The sequence below is a fragment of the Salvelinus fontinalis genome, chromosome 25 (genome assembly GCF_029448725.1).
Source record: "Salvelinus fontinalis isolate EN_2023a chromosome 25, ASM2944872v1, whole genome shotgun sequence".
Lineage (NCBI taxonomy): Eukaryota > Metazoa > Chordata > Actinopteri > Salmoniformes > Salmonidae > Salvelinus > Salvelinus fontinalis.
In genome coordinates, this window is record NC_074689.1 from 12,445,645 (window position 1) to 12,460,561 (window position 14,917).

General features: G+C 49.0%; 1 protein-coding gene across 1 annotated transcript in view; it reads right to left on the reverse strand.

Annotated features, from left to right (window-relative positions):
• LOC129822850 (neuropilin-1a) overlaps positions 1-14,917 on the reverse strand; it is a gene marked incomplete in the record, with an annotated part of 89,450 nt that overhangs the window by 15,230 nt on the left and 59,303 nt on the right. Inside the window, 4 exon segments of the mRNA XM_055881304.1 lie at positions 1,619-1,763; positions 3,159-3,314; positions 3,551-3,726; positions 14,253-14,397. Of these exon segments, the coding sequence (XP_055737279.1) occupies positions 1,619-1,763; positions 3,159-3,314; positions 3,551-3,726; positions 14,253-14,397 (622 nt within the window).

Genomic DNA, 14,917 nt, shown 5'->3' on the forward strand with positions numbered 1-14,917 from the left:
AGAGGTAGATTGAGAGAGAGGTAGATTAAGAGAGAGGGAGATTGAGAGAAAGGGAGTTGGAGATGGAGAGAGAGGGAGATGGAGAGAGAGGGAGATGGAGAGAGAAGATGGAGAGAGAATGAGATAGAGAGCGAAGGAGATTGAGAGACAGGGAGATTGAGAGACAGGGAGATGGAGAGAGAGGGAGATTGAGAGACAGGGAGATGGAGAGAGAGGGAGATAGAGAGACAGGGAGATTGAGAAACAGGGAGATTGAGAGACAGGGAGATTGAGAAACAGGGAGATTGAGAAACAGGGAGATTGAGAGACAGGGAGATAGAGAGACAGGGAGATAGAGAGACAGGGAGATTGAGAAACAGGGAGATTGAGAGACAGGGAGATTGAGAGACAGGGAGATTGAGAGACAGGGAGATTGAGAGAGAGGGAGGGAGATTGAGAGACAGGGAGATTGAGAGACAGGGAGATTGAGAGACAGGGAGATTGAGAGAGAAGGAGATGGAGAGAGAAAGGGAGAGGAGAGAGTACATGTGTGGTCTAGAATTCCCCTCTGCTAAATGACATTTGAGTGATCAACCTCTGTCAGATTCAGGGTGGAGGGGTCATTGACAGGGTCAATGCTCTCGCTGGGCAAAGATGAATTTATCTGTACTCCTGGGGCTTAGCTTACACACCACCACTCATGTACCTGTGTCTGTATTTGTGTCTGTGTGTGTGTGTGTGTCTGTGTGTGTGTTTTTGAGTGTGTGGTGGCATTAACAGTGAAAACAAGCATTATCATCCTTCTAAAGCCCCGGTGGGACTCCATGGCTTACACAGGGCTGCGCTCGCTACAGGCTCCCTGAAATCCAATATGTAAATCCACTTAGGCCTGGCCCGCCAGAGCATGTTCTCATAGCAGAGAGGGGAAAGAGAGAGACGACAGAGAGAAAGACAGGTGGAGAGAGAGAGAGACACACACACACAGAGAGAGAGAGAGAGGGGCGAGGTGAAGAGAGCGAGACAGAGCGAGAGCGAGGCAGACAGAGGGGAGAGGAGAGAGAGAGAAAGAGGAGAGTGGCCCCAGAGAAAGGATGGAACAGGGACTGGAAGGGGTTGGCAGTAATCCTCAGGGCAGATGGGGTTTCATTTGATCCCATGTAATATGTATGAGCGGTCTTGCTTCAGGAATGGCTTTGATGCAGCATGCATGGAGACTAGACAACTGTCCCTCTCAGGGAGAGATAGTGGGGCCTACTGGGCCCTGGACAGCTGTTGACTCCACGTGGAGAATCGTTCTAAGCATCTTTAAATACCCCAACCTTGACAAACACCATGTATTCAGTCGTAGAACTGTCATCACACGGATGACAGAAGATGTGCGTGTGTATGTGTGCGTCAGTGGAGGCTGCTGAGGGGAGGACGGGTCATAATAATGGCCGGAATAAAGTCAATGGAATAGTATCAGCCACACGGAAACCACATGTTGAATGTGTTTGATACCAATCCTTTGACTCCATTCCAGCCATTATTATGAGCCGTCCTCCCTTCAGCAGCCTCCACTGGTGTGCGTGTGTGTTTGTAGTATACATGTGTCGACAATTAAAATGCGTGTGTGTGTAGGATTCCATTTGCGGCCTACCTTCCATCTCACAGCCCAGGAGCTCGAGACGCAGGCCCATCCCAGCAGGGGTGGACCTCTCTGGGTAAACCCTGATGTATCGGGTCAGCAAGGGCTCCACAGTCCTCAGCTCTGGTGTATCGTAGTTCTGATTCCCCTCGAAAATCTGTGGAGAGGACCACCTGTGTTAGTTCATCGACAACAGCAGAGGAGAAGTCCTATACCGTACACACTGCAGCAGAGAGAGAGGCTGAGATAGGCAGATACAGATACAGAGAGAGACAGATACACAGAGAGAGAGAAAACGAGAGAGAAATGTTACTGTCTGATAATGGCATTGCTCTCTCTGATGTCTCTCTCCTATCACAGAGACCCTAAGGCAGACGTATTCCTTCCTTTGGAAAATGAGCAGGGCTCGAGCAGGGCTGAGAGAGGGGAGAAAACAATGGAAGATGGACCAGATTTCTCCGGCTGACATCTAAAAAGCACTGTCAGTGGGACTGTAAACGAGAGCCCGGTGGCTACAACTAGCACCTGCCGCCCCAGCAGGACACAGCGGTCAAGGGCAGCCTCAGCTCACTCTGTCTCTGCTCAGCCTCAGAAGTTCTCTATTTAGAGGAAAGAGAGAGGCTAGGGGCCTTTTCTTTGGGAATAACGTAGCGAAGGGGTAAGATAGAGGAGAGGACTAATGCTTTCTCGCTGCTCAGCTTCTGATCTTGTCATCTGAATAAGAAAGGAGGATTCTGTTTGGGAATAACAAAGGTACACGTAGAGGCGAGGAGATGAAAGGACAGGAGAGAAGAGAGGAGAGGTGAAGGAAAGGACAGTAGTGGAGATGAGGAGAGGAGAGGTAGAGGAGGGGACAGTGATGGAGTGTAGTGGATCAGTGACCATTAACACTGGAACACGTCTTGTCTGTCTTTGATGCTCCGAGGTTCTTAGGGAAAGAGGGAGAGACAAGTAGGACAGGAAGATACCCAGCCTCTCACTCCTTCATAAATCAACCATCAGGTGATCTGGGACACATTTACACCACATCCTGTCGGAGAAAGTTGTAATTTGGGACGGGGCTGTAGAGGTACTTCCTGGAGGTGTGCGTCTGTGTGTGTGTGCGAGGTGTGTGTACGGTGTGTGTGTGTGTGTAAGACGCTGTGTGCGCGTGTGACACACTCAAAGCATGCCGACGGCGGCAGATACATCTAGGGTCGTTTCTGCGTGTCACACGCTCTCTCTCAGCTCTCCTGCCTTTTTCTCCGCTCTCTTGAGTAGAGTACGATTCTACTGAAAGGCTTGAGCAACCTCAGCGGAATACTAAGAGGATAGACGCTAGGCAGCAGTAGGACTAGGAGACACCCTACAGATGGTTATCCTAATGTGCTATGAAGTACTACCCAAATGGACTCCATAAATGACTGATAACTGACTCAACGTCACTGGTTGTCAGTTTGGAATAGGGAGATCATTTCCCATTAGATAGTCAACAAAACCCACCTTTCTGTCAACTGCTCAACATGGTAAACACAACAAACAAACAACCAATGAAAACAGTTCTTCCTCTTACCTTTGGCTTGTTGCCGCTGGCGTCCTGGACCATCTTCCAATCAGATTCGTTGTTACTGTATCCCAGTCTGAACTTCTTCATGAACACTTTGTTCTCTCTGTGTTTCCCTCCCTGGATGATGAGCCCTCGTACCAGCTTCTCCTCCCCCAGGTCCACCTGCAGATGAATGGAGAGGAAACGCATTATAAGCAGTTCATAGATACTCATGACAGCATCATAATGCATTATACCTGTATACCGTAAGTAAAGTGTTTCTGAACTGTTCATTTGTAATCTCATCCTCAAAAATATGTTATATGAACCAATAATATTTCATAACCATCAAACCTATCTCTAATCGCCCCCCCCCCCAAAAAAACATAAGAATAGTCTATTAATATAGTTGATCTAACCTGTAGCCACTCTGAGGTGAAGGGCTGGGGCTGGGGCAGCAGGGTCCACCCGGAGCGACTGGTCAGCAGGCGGGCGTTCTCGGGTACCCAGCTCCGGTCCGTGTGGGACGAAGCTGTGATCTGGGCATCAGTGATCAGGCCCGATACCATGCCAAGCATGCCTGAACATGGATACTCTGAGAGGGGGAGAGAGAGATGGAGGTTAGCATAAGTCTTTCAATGAGCACGAGGGATTTGAGAGAGAACCTGAGGGAGATATTTTTATCTCAATAAATGATTTGTATCACCAGTCCGAGAAGGTTGTTTTTCATGGTTTATGTGGTAATAGGGTGGGAGGGATGGGTTGAATGACTGAGACAGTGAGTGATAGTGATGGTGTGAGAGAGAAACACTCTAGCTTTGTGATGCCTCTCTCTCTCTCTCTCTCTCTCTCTCTCTCTCTCTCTCTCTCTCTCTCTCTCTCTCTCTATCTCTCTCTATCTCTCTCTCTCTCTCTCTCTCTCTCTCTCTCTCTCTCTCTCTCTCTCTCTCCTAACCGCTTGAATACTAATTTCTCCGCCTGGAGTGTTTGTCTCCCGGCATCCAATTAAAACTCTCCCTTCCTTCAGCGGTCATTTCTACCTGGGAGAGCTATTCTTTCATCTTGAACCCCCTCTCTCCCTTCATCCCCATCGACCCCCCCTTTCCTTTTGTCGTTCTATACCTCTGCTCTAATTTAGCCCTGTGTTCTCCGAGCTTTCATCCTGAATCTGTGTTCGTTCATTTTCATCCCCTTGAGTGCCTTGTGCATTCTACCTTTCATTCTACCTTTCATATGCCCTAACTGCTTGCTGCTGGTGGTGGTTTCACTTCGTGCCGTTTGCACCTTCCGGCTCAGAAAATTGTTCCGGCAATGAATCCACACACACAGGCTGACTGTCTTGTCTGTCTCCTGACTAGCCGTTTCTTTCCTTTCCATCCACTTAATCAAAAGAGTCTGCAGTGACCTGCAGTAACCAATATCATATTTACAATCTGCTCCCAGGGAGAGGGATAAAAGGAGATATATTCTTGGAAGGTCTGCGACTGTATGAAACTCAGTGTAACTCTGCCAACAGAACAAGGCTTCATTCAATCTTTTCCAGCGTTATCACAGTTCCTGTTCAGAACAGAGAGGAATAAACTAGTTCTACGTGACTCCCAGGAGACCCAAACGAGTCCATATCGAATCAGAGAGAATGCCATGGTTCCTCGGGACAGGACCAAACGCTCACGGGGAGATTTGTCATCCGTTTGAGGCTGAGAATTTCTCTTTCGTCGCCTGCCAAGCGCCCGGTGAGTGTGATCCCTGTGATCTCTGTTGGAGCCATGTCAGAGGGAAGCTAAGGCACTCCACTGCGGTGGCTCACGCTCTCGCTCTTTGAAGCGGATGGATAAGAGAGAGTTAGAGAGGGGGGTTTCCAGGGGGATTTGGAAGTTTGGGTGATCAGAGCACCACAGGTCATCTGCTGTGGTCACGAGCTTTTAATGCACCTCAGTTGGGACTGTTTTGGGCGGCACGCACACCGGACACACCCATAAACCGACCGCGCGTGTGTGTAGTGGCACACCACTGCAAGGGGCAAGGCTGAGCAGGGTAACCTAGGGTTTTCCTGGGGAACTCTGTGGCTAAACACACACATGGGCTTATTTACCAATAGAACAGCAGAGAGTCAGCAGTCAGAAGGGAAGAGGTTAAGTTATTAATACGTAGGTGTGTACAGTATCTCCAACTGCAGGGCACATCTCATGCGCAAAGACCAGATAAGATTAGACACAACCTGAAGGCCCTCCCACTGGGCACAAATGTCAATTCAACATCTATTCCACGTTGGCTGCAATGAAATGACGTGGAAACAATGTTTAGCTCAGTGGGCTGTTTCTCTGTGGGCTTAGAACGGACCACTTTGATATCTCCTAAAAAACATTTGTCAGTAATCTCTCTGAATGCAGGACTGAAAGCAGAACCTCTCAAACCTGACCAGAGAATTACAAGATCACGCTCTCTCTCTCTCTCTCTCTCTCTCTCTCTCTCTCTCTCTCTCTCTGTCTCTCTCTCTCTGTCTCAATAAAAAAAAAAAATTCAATTCAAGGGGCTTTATTGGCATGGGAAACATGTGTTAACATTGCCATGTCTTTATTGTTTTGAAACTTCTGTATGTGTAATGTTTACTGTTAATTTGTATTGTTTATTTCACTTTTGTATAATATCTACCTCACTTGCTTAAGTGAGGTAGATATTATACAAAAGTGAAATAAACAATACAAATTAACAGTAAACATTACACATACAGAAGTTTCAAAACAATAAAGACATTACAAATGTTATATTATATATATATACAGTGTTGTAACAATGTACAAATGGTTAAAGCACACAAGTTAAAATAAATAAGCATAATTATGGGTTGTATTTACAATGGTGTTTGTTCTTCACTGGTTGCCCTTTTCTTGTGGCAACAGGTCACAAATCTTGCTGCTGTGATGGCACACTGTGGAATTTCTCCCAGTAGATATGGGAGTTAATCAAAATTGGATTTGTTTTCAAATTCTTTGTGGATCTGTGTAATCTGAGGGAAATATGTCTCTCTAATATGGTCATACATTGGGCAGGAGGTTAGGAAGTGCAGCTCAGTTTCCACCTCATTTTGTGGGCAGTGTGCACATAGCCTGTCTTCTCTTGAGAGCCATGTCTGCCTACGGCGACCTTTCTCAATAGCAAGGCTATGCTCACTGAGTCTGTACATAGTCAAAGCTTTCCTTAAGTTTGGGTCAGTCACAGTGGTCAGGTATTCTGCCACTGTGTACTCTCTGTTTAGGGCCAAATAGCATTCTAGTTTGCTCAGTTTTTTTGTTAATTCTTTCCAATGTGTCAAGTAATTATCTTTTTGTTTTCTCATGATTTGGTTGGGTCTAATTGTGCTGTTGTCCTGGGGCTCTGTGGGGTATGTTTGTGTTTGTGAACAGAGCCATAGGACCAGCTTGCTTAGGGGACTCTTCTCCAGGTTCATCTCTCTGTAGGTGATGGCTTTGTTATGGAAGGTTTGGGAATCGCTTCCTTTTAGGTGGTTGTAGAATTTAACGGCTCTTTTCTGGATTTTGATAATTAGTGGGTATCGGCCTATGTCACGTTCCTGACCTGTTTTCTCTTGTTTTGTATGTCTTTATTGGTCAGGGCGTGAGTGTTGGGTGGGTAGTCTATGTTTTGTATTTCTAGGTTGGTTTTTGTGTTGGCCTGGTATGATTCTCAATTAGAGACAGGTGTGTATCGTTTGTCTCTAATTGAGAGTCATACTAAGGCAGCCAGGGTTTCACTGGGGTTTTGTGGGTGTTTGTTCCTGTGTCCACACATGGACGGTTGAAGGTTAGTCACGTTTGTTGTTTTGTAGTTTTGTAGTGTCTTGTTTGCTGTTTTCATTGGCTGGCTTATTTCCCTCAATCCGCATCTCTGGGCCCTATCCATGCTCCTCCTCGTTTGAGGAGGAGAACAACATTGACTGCCTTCACAGAAACACCCACCACAACAGGACCAAGCGGATTGAGGAGAGAGAAAAGGAACTAAAGCAATGGAGAGAAGAGGAATGGAGTTGGGAACAAATATTCAACGGAGAAGGACCCTGGGCTAAGGTTGGTGTGAATCGCCGCTCGCGGGAGGTGAAGAAGGCAGCCACAGCCCAGGAGCGCTGGTATGAGGAGGCAGCACATAGGAGAGGCTGGAAGCCTGAGAGGCTCACCCAAAAATTTCTTGGGGGGGGGGGGGCTAAAGGGGAGTGTGGCGAAGCCGGGTTGGATACCTGAGCCAACTCCCCGGGCTTGCCGTGGAGTAAGAGGGCGTCGTACTGGTCAGACACCGTGTTGTGCGGTAAAGCGCACGGTGTCCCCAGTACGCGTGCTTAGCCCAGTGCGGGCTATTCCACCTTGCCGCACTGGGAGGGCTAGGTTGGGCATCGAGCCGAGTGCCATGAAGCCGGCCCAACGTATCTGGTCTCCAGTACGTCTCCTCGGGCCGGCGTACATGGTACCAGCCTTACAGGTGGTGTCCCCGGTTCGCCTGCATAGCCCAGTGCGGGCTATTCCACCTTGCCGCACTGGCAGGGCTACGGGGACCATTCAACCTGGTAAGGTTGGGGAGGCTCGGTGCTCAAGAGCACGTGTCCTCCTTCACGGTCCGGTATATCCGGCGCCACCTTCCCACCCCAGCTCAGTACCACCAGTGCCTACACCACGCACCAGGCTTCCAGTGCATCTCCAGAGCCCTGGTCCTCTTCCACGCACTCTCCCTATGGTGCGTGTCTCCAGCCCGGTACCTCCAGTTCCGGTACCACGCACCAGGCCTAGAGTGCGCCACGAGAGTCCAGTGTGCCCAGTTCCTGTTCCCCGCACTCGCCCTGAGGTGCGTGCCCTCAGCCCGGTACCTCCAGTTCCGGTACCACGCACCAGGCCCATAGTGCGTCTCAGTCAGCCAGAGCCGTCCTGCCATGACCAGCCAGAGCCGTCCTGCCATGACCAGCCAGAGCCGTCCTGCCATGACCAGCCAGAGCCGTCCTGCCATGACCAGCCAGAGCCGTCCTGCCATGACCTGCCAGAGCCGTCCTGCCATGACCTGCCAGAGCCGTCCTGCCATGACCTGCCAGAGCCGTCCAGCCAGGACCTGCCGGAGTCCCTACGCCCGGACCTGCCGGAGTCCCTACGCCCGGACCGGTCGGAGTCCCTCAGCCCGGACCTGCCGGAGTCCCTCAGCCCGGACCTGCCGGAGTCCCTCAGCCCGGACCTGCCGGAGTCCCTCAGCTCAGGACCTGCCGGAGTCCCTCAGCCCAGGACCTGCCGGAGTCCCTCAGCCCAGGACCTGCCGGAGTCCCTCAGCCCAGGACCTGCCGGAGTCCCTCAGCCCAGGACCTGCCGGAGTCCCTCAGCCCAGGACCTGCCGGAGTCCCTCAGCCCAGGACCTGCCGGAGTCCCTCAGCCCAGGACCTGCCGGAGTCCCTCAGCCCAGGACCTGCCGGAGTCCCTCAGCCCAGGACCTGCCGGAGTCCCTCAGCCCAGGACCTGCCGGAGTCCCTCAGCCCAGGACCTGCCGGAGTCCCTCAGCCCAGGACCTGCCGGAGTCCCTCAGCCCAGGACCTGCCGGAGTCCCTCAGCCCAGGACCTGCCGGAGTCCCTCAGCCCAGGACCTGCCGGAGTCCCTCAGCCCAGGACCTGCCGGAGTCCCTCAGCCCAGGACCTGCCGGAGTCCCTCAGCCCAGGACCTGCCGGAGTCCCTCAGCCCAGGACCTGCCGGAGTCCCTCAGCCCAGGACCTGCCGGAGTCCCTCAGCCCAGGACCTGCCGGAGTCCCTCAGCCCAGGACCTGCCGGAGTCCCTCAGCCCAGGACCTGCCGGAGTCCCTCAGCCAGGACCTGCCGCCCCTTATCCCGGTGCTGCCCCTTATCCCGGTGCTGCCCCTTATCCCGGTGCTGCCCCTTATCCCGGTGCTGCCCCTTATCCCGGTGCTGCCCCTTCATTTAGGTGGTGTTAGTGGGAGGGTGGTCATTGGGAGGGGGATAAAGAAGCGGGGATTGATTATGGTGGGGTGGGGACCTCGCCCTCAGCCTGAGCCACCACCGTGGACAGACGCCCACCCAGACCCTCCCCTAGACTTTGTGCTGGTGCGCCCGGAGTTCGCACCTTGAGGGGGGGGTTCTGTCACGTTCCTGACCTGTTTTCTCTTGTTTTGTATGTCTTTATTGGTCAGGGCGTGAGTGTTGGGTGGGTAGTCTATGTTTTGTATTTCTAGGTTGGTTTTTGTGTTCGGCCTGGTATGATTCTCAATTAGAGACAGGTGTGTATCGTTTGTCTCTAATTGAGAGTCATACTAAGGCAGCCAGGGTTTCACTGGGGTTTTGTGGGTGTTTGTTCCTGTGTCCACACATGGACGGTTGAAGGTTAGTCACGTTTGTTGTTTTGTAGTTTTGCAGTGTCTTGTTTGCTGTTTTCATTGGCTGGCTTATTTCCCTCAATCCGCATCTTGGTCCTATCCATGCTCCTCCTCGTTTGAGGAGGAGAACAACATTGACTGCCTTTACAGCCTAATTCTGCTCTGCATGCATTATTTGGTGTTATACGTTGTACACTGAGGATATTTTTGCAGAATTCTGCATGCAGAGTCTCAATTTGGTGTTTGTCCCATTTTGTGAAATCTTGGTTGGTGAGCGGACCCCAGACCTCACAACCATAAAGGGCAATGGGCTCTATGACTGATTCAAGTATTTTTAGCCAGATCCTAATTGGTATGTTGAAATTTATGTTCCTTTTGATGGCATAGAAGGCCCTTCTTGCCTTGTCTCTCAGATCGTTCATCAGCTTTACCTGTGGTGCTGATGTTTAGGCCGAGGTATGTATAGTTTTTTGTGTGCTCTAGGTCAACGGTGTCTAGATGGAATTTGTGGTCCTGGTGACTGGACCTTTTTTGGAACACCATTATTTTGGTCTTACTGAGATTTACTGTCAGGGCCCAGGTCTGACAGAATCTGTGCAGAAGATCTAGGTGCTGCTGTAGGCCCTCCTTGGTTGTCTCTCTCTCTGTCTCTTTCTCTGTCTCTCTCTCTCTCTCTGACTCTCTCTCTGTCTCCTCTCCTCTCTGAGCGTGTGCAGAACATCCAGCTGGCAGTGTGATCAGAGTGGTGCCCTGCCCGCCGTCGGCTGATGAGGTCACAGAGTGGCGCTCCCTGCTCCTGTGATGTGTCTGCAGTGCGGTGTGTGTGTGTGTGTGTGTGTGTATGTCTGTGCGTGTGTGTGTCTGCAGTGCGGTCTGGTCTCACGTCCAAACATTGAAGCGCTCCAGCGGTGTGCCAGCCCTGCACTGCCCTCTGCATACACACACATGCAAATGTGTGACCAACGCAGACCAACACATACATTAAGCCCTTCACAATGCCATAAAATAAATGCATGTTGACAAAGAGCCAGGGATGCTGTGAACCTGAACACAATCAAAGCCCTGTAGTGGGTGGAAGGTTACCAGCATCACACTGATGAAGACCACTGCAGACTTTGTGGACCCAGCAGGGGGCTGAGACTGAGGGGGTTGGGGAAAGGACAGAGGGTAGGACAAGAGCCACGGAGACGGTGTGTGTGTGTGTGTGTGTGTGTGTGCGTGTGAATGCAGGCAGTTGCAGTACTCAGCTATGGGAAGCCGCTCGCCTGGCCCGCTAAACTACTCTGCCTGCCGGCCTGCCTGCTGTTGATGTCATCCATATTGAATGAGGTACATCTAAACATCAGGTAACATCGATGCGTAATCATCTTCATGCGCCTCTCCTTCATAATGTAGAAGGCAGCACTCGCCTCAGAGTAAACCCTCTCTCACTGGGCTCTCACTACTTTGAGTTAGGGAGACACTGAAATGTACACAATAGTTACCCGGAGGAAAATGGGAGAGGGTCATGCTTTTTAAAATTTAGTCCAGGGAAGGGTAATGTAATTTGTAATCGATGAAATGCAATATTACTCAGGGTTGGAGAATGAGTTGCTTATTATAGTATCTCATGTGTGCCCGATGCTGCCCCTCATCCTTGATTCTATGCTGGGCGCGCAATATCAAGTGCACCTAGTGTGGTCTCAATCAGCCTGCCCTGCTCTTATTGATGTAAACCCTACTGTGCTGCCTAACCAAGGACTGTACTGTGTGTGGTGGCATTTCCAGGAAGCGAGTTAATTTATCCCAAAAAATGCAATATCTGTGCGCACAAACTAGGCTACCGATGTCCTGTTCAGTTCGAGAGAGAGAGAGCGTGAAGATGAGAAACAGGAATGAAGGTATTTTCAACATTTTATTCTGGATCCACATTAGCTGTTGCCAAGGCAGCAGCTACTTTTCCTGGGGTCCAAAGCTTGCTACTGATATAATTGATTTTAATACAAATTAAATGGACCTGATTCTATAAAACGATCTATAATTACGCTTTAGTCCGCAATGCTTTATGCTAGAAACAAGCTGTAAAATGCCGGGGAAAGACGTGAATCCAATGCATAAGGGATATACTTGGGCTGTCTCTATGACTTTCAGAGGCTGCGCTACAACCTTCTATAGCCGAGGAGCAGTGGTGTAGTGCTCTTTTTGGGGGGTTAGGGAGCGCGAGAAAATTATGAAATGACGTCATAATTTCTCTATCAAAGTTTGTACCGACAGATTGAATATCACTATAGAATAGGTGCATAAAATGCATCCTCCAATTGCCACGTCTGCCTACTTGCCCACACATCTTGTCTCAAGAAAATGTTATATTATGAATAACCTCAAACACCAAGTTAGGCACTCCTCATTTCAAAGTAGGCCATCGTCTGTCAATGGTGAATGATAATTCTTCCCGTTTTACAGGTGAAACGCCCAAAGTGCATGCCAGTCACTTGAAGTCAATCGGTTTCATGGGAAGATGCATTTAGAGCTTCTAGAATGACTGTTTCTTGAGCGAATTAAAGCAGATGGCGTGAACAAGCGACTATATTAGCATTTCTTGTAGGTCTATTTTGATTCAATCTAAGCATAGCCTGTAGTGTGTGCAGTTTTAGTGATTGTTGAAAGAATATTGGACTATTCAGCTTCAGACAAGAAATGACTGAGGAGGTGGTTTTGGTGTAACATACTGTAATACAGTAGGCCTATATGGTATTACACTGTATATACAAAAGTATGTGGACACCCCTTCAAATGAGTGGATTCTGCTATTTCAGCCACACCCGTTGCTGACAGGTGTATAAAATCGAGCACACAGCCATGCAATCTCCATATACAAACATTGTCAGTAGAATGGCCTTACTGAAGAGCTCAGTGACTTTCAACGTGGCACCGTCATAGGATGCCACCTTTCCAACAAGTCAGTTTGTCAAATTTCTGCCCTGCTAGAGCTGCCCCGGTCAACTATAAGTGCTGTTATTGGGGAAGTGGAAACGTCTAGGAGCAACAACGGCTCAGCCGTGAAGTGGCAGGACACACAAGCTCACAGAACGGGAGTGCTGAACCGCTTAGCTCGTAAAAAATAGTCTGTCCTCGGTTGCAACACTCACTACTGAGTTTCAAACTTCCTCTGGAAGCAACGTCAGCACAAGAACTGTTTGTCGGGAGCTTCATGAAATGGGTTTCTATGGTCGAGCAGCCGTACACAATGCATAGTGCCAACTGTAAAGTTTGGTGGAGAAGGAATAATGGTCTGGGGCTGTTTTTCATAGTTCGGGCCCCTTAGTTCCAGTGAAGGGAAATGTTAATGCTACAGCATACAATGACATTCTAGACGATTCGGGTGCTTCTAAATTCCAACCCCATTGGGATGAATTGGAACGCCGTCTGCGAGCCAGGCTTAATCACCCAACATCAGTGCCCAAACTCACTAATGCTCTTGTGATTGAATGGAAGTCCCCGCAGCAATGTTCCAACATCTCGTGGAAAGCATTCACAGAGTGGAGGCTGTTATAGCAGCAAAGGGGTACCAACTCCATAGTAATGCCCATGATTTTAGAATGACATATTTGACAAGCATGTCCACATACTTTTGGTCATGTAGTGTACTGGATATACGGATCTGCTATGTAAAATACTAATGAATCACTTTGTGACCTTGTGAGAAGTGATACTCTTCTATTTGTAATAATAATAATAATAATAAGTGATGTGTAGGACTATTACATGTAGGCCACATCTTGATGAGGGTTATTTTGAGCGATTTGAGCGCCCTGCTGAAAGGACAGCTGTGGTCAGGTATCATTATGACTTCCAGTGCGCAAGGTGTTCCGTCGAATTGTCTGAACATAATGGAAGACGCGCAGTGAATATGGATCCTAGATGTCATGTGACGAGGTTCATGCAGGGGATCAGTTTGTCTGCATACACAATAGAGGTGGTACGTTTCTGTAAGCTAAGCACTCGGAACAGGAGGGCGAGTTCAAGTGGGTCGTACAAGACTGTTTTTGAGGACAGACATTTTAGCAACCCCCGGTAGAGTTTTCTGTCTGTGACTGTTCTTGTTCTGTCGGATTTGGCACGCTCAAAGTGGCGTTTGCAGACACGCCTACAATCCATAATTACCTGATGATATGTGGCTGCTATGTTAAACAATGGAATGGCTCAAATTCATTCATGATCAGATACTTCAGTTGTAACTGGTTCTGTTGCGCTCAACTTTTACGGTTGATTGACCACTTTAGTTCTGTTACAAACTTAGACTCCTCTTTTTTAACAATAGCCTGCGTGGAAATGTTCATTCCAGATTGTATCCAGGTATCACTCATTATAAATAACATACAGTCCCTTAGTGAATCATTTCAGCTACTCTTCTAGATGAGGAGGGAAATATCAGCCAGGTACATGAGAGATGAGAGACCTAAACAAGTCGTAAAGGAGCACTTAGATACTCATTTTACCAAAAGGTCAAACAATATACCATCACCAGCAGTGACTTGCATGCATTTGAATGTTGTTTGGTCATTTGAATGGTAAACTAACATCTCTAATGTATTTATCCTTTATTTAGCTAAGTCAGTTAAGAACAAACTCTTATTTTCAATGACGGCCTAGGAACAGTGGGTTAACTGCCTTGTTCAGGGGCAGAACGACAGATTTTTACCTTGTCAGCTCGGGGATTCAATCTAGCAACGTCTGGCTGCCAGACAGAGAGATATAGTGTGTGAAGCATTGGGATCTCCATGGTACTGACCTGATATTTTACAGCCGTACACCTCGAAGCGCAGAGCGATGCCTGTTTCCCAGGCGACGGGCCGGATCCGGATGAAGCGGGTGAGCGTGGGTTTGGGAAGCTTCGTCCTGGCGACTTCAATGGGGTTGGTGTTCCCTTGGAAAACCTGGGAGGAGAGGAGCTGTTCATTATTCACAGAGTTTGTTTAGTGTAGTAGTAGAGCCACCAGGAGAGAGGCCTACTGGGCCAACTGAGGCCTTGGCCTCGCCTCACACAGTGCCCCAGAAACAGAGCTCAATGACGGGGCACAGGCCATATACCGGACAGCCTCCCTTCGTTGTTCGTAATTAGGCTACTGTCTTTAGACTATATACTATATACTGTATCATTTCCTGAGCATGTACAGTATATGGAAATTAGTGTTTCATACTTAAACATCCTACGTTTTTGATATTAACCATATTCACCACAGTTCATAATGCACCAAATATTGCGATTGTGACCAAGCTGCAATTTCAACCATATACAAACATCTTCACCCTACAGTTGCATCCAACTGTGACACGCACGCACACACTGACAACACCCTACAGTTCATCACACATCACCCTCACCCTGGCTAAGTCTCACTCTGTAGGCATCCGGCGGTACGGTGGTGTTAACCCCGCGGCAGGAGAGTGCTAGCC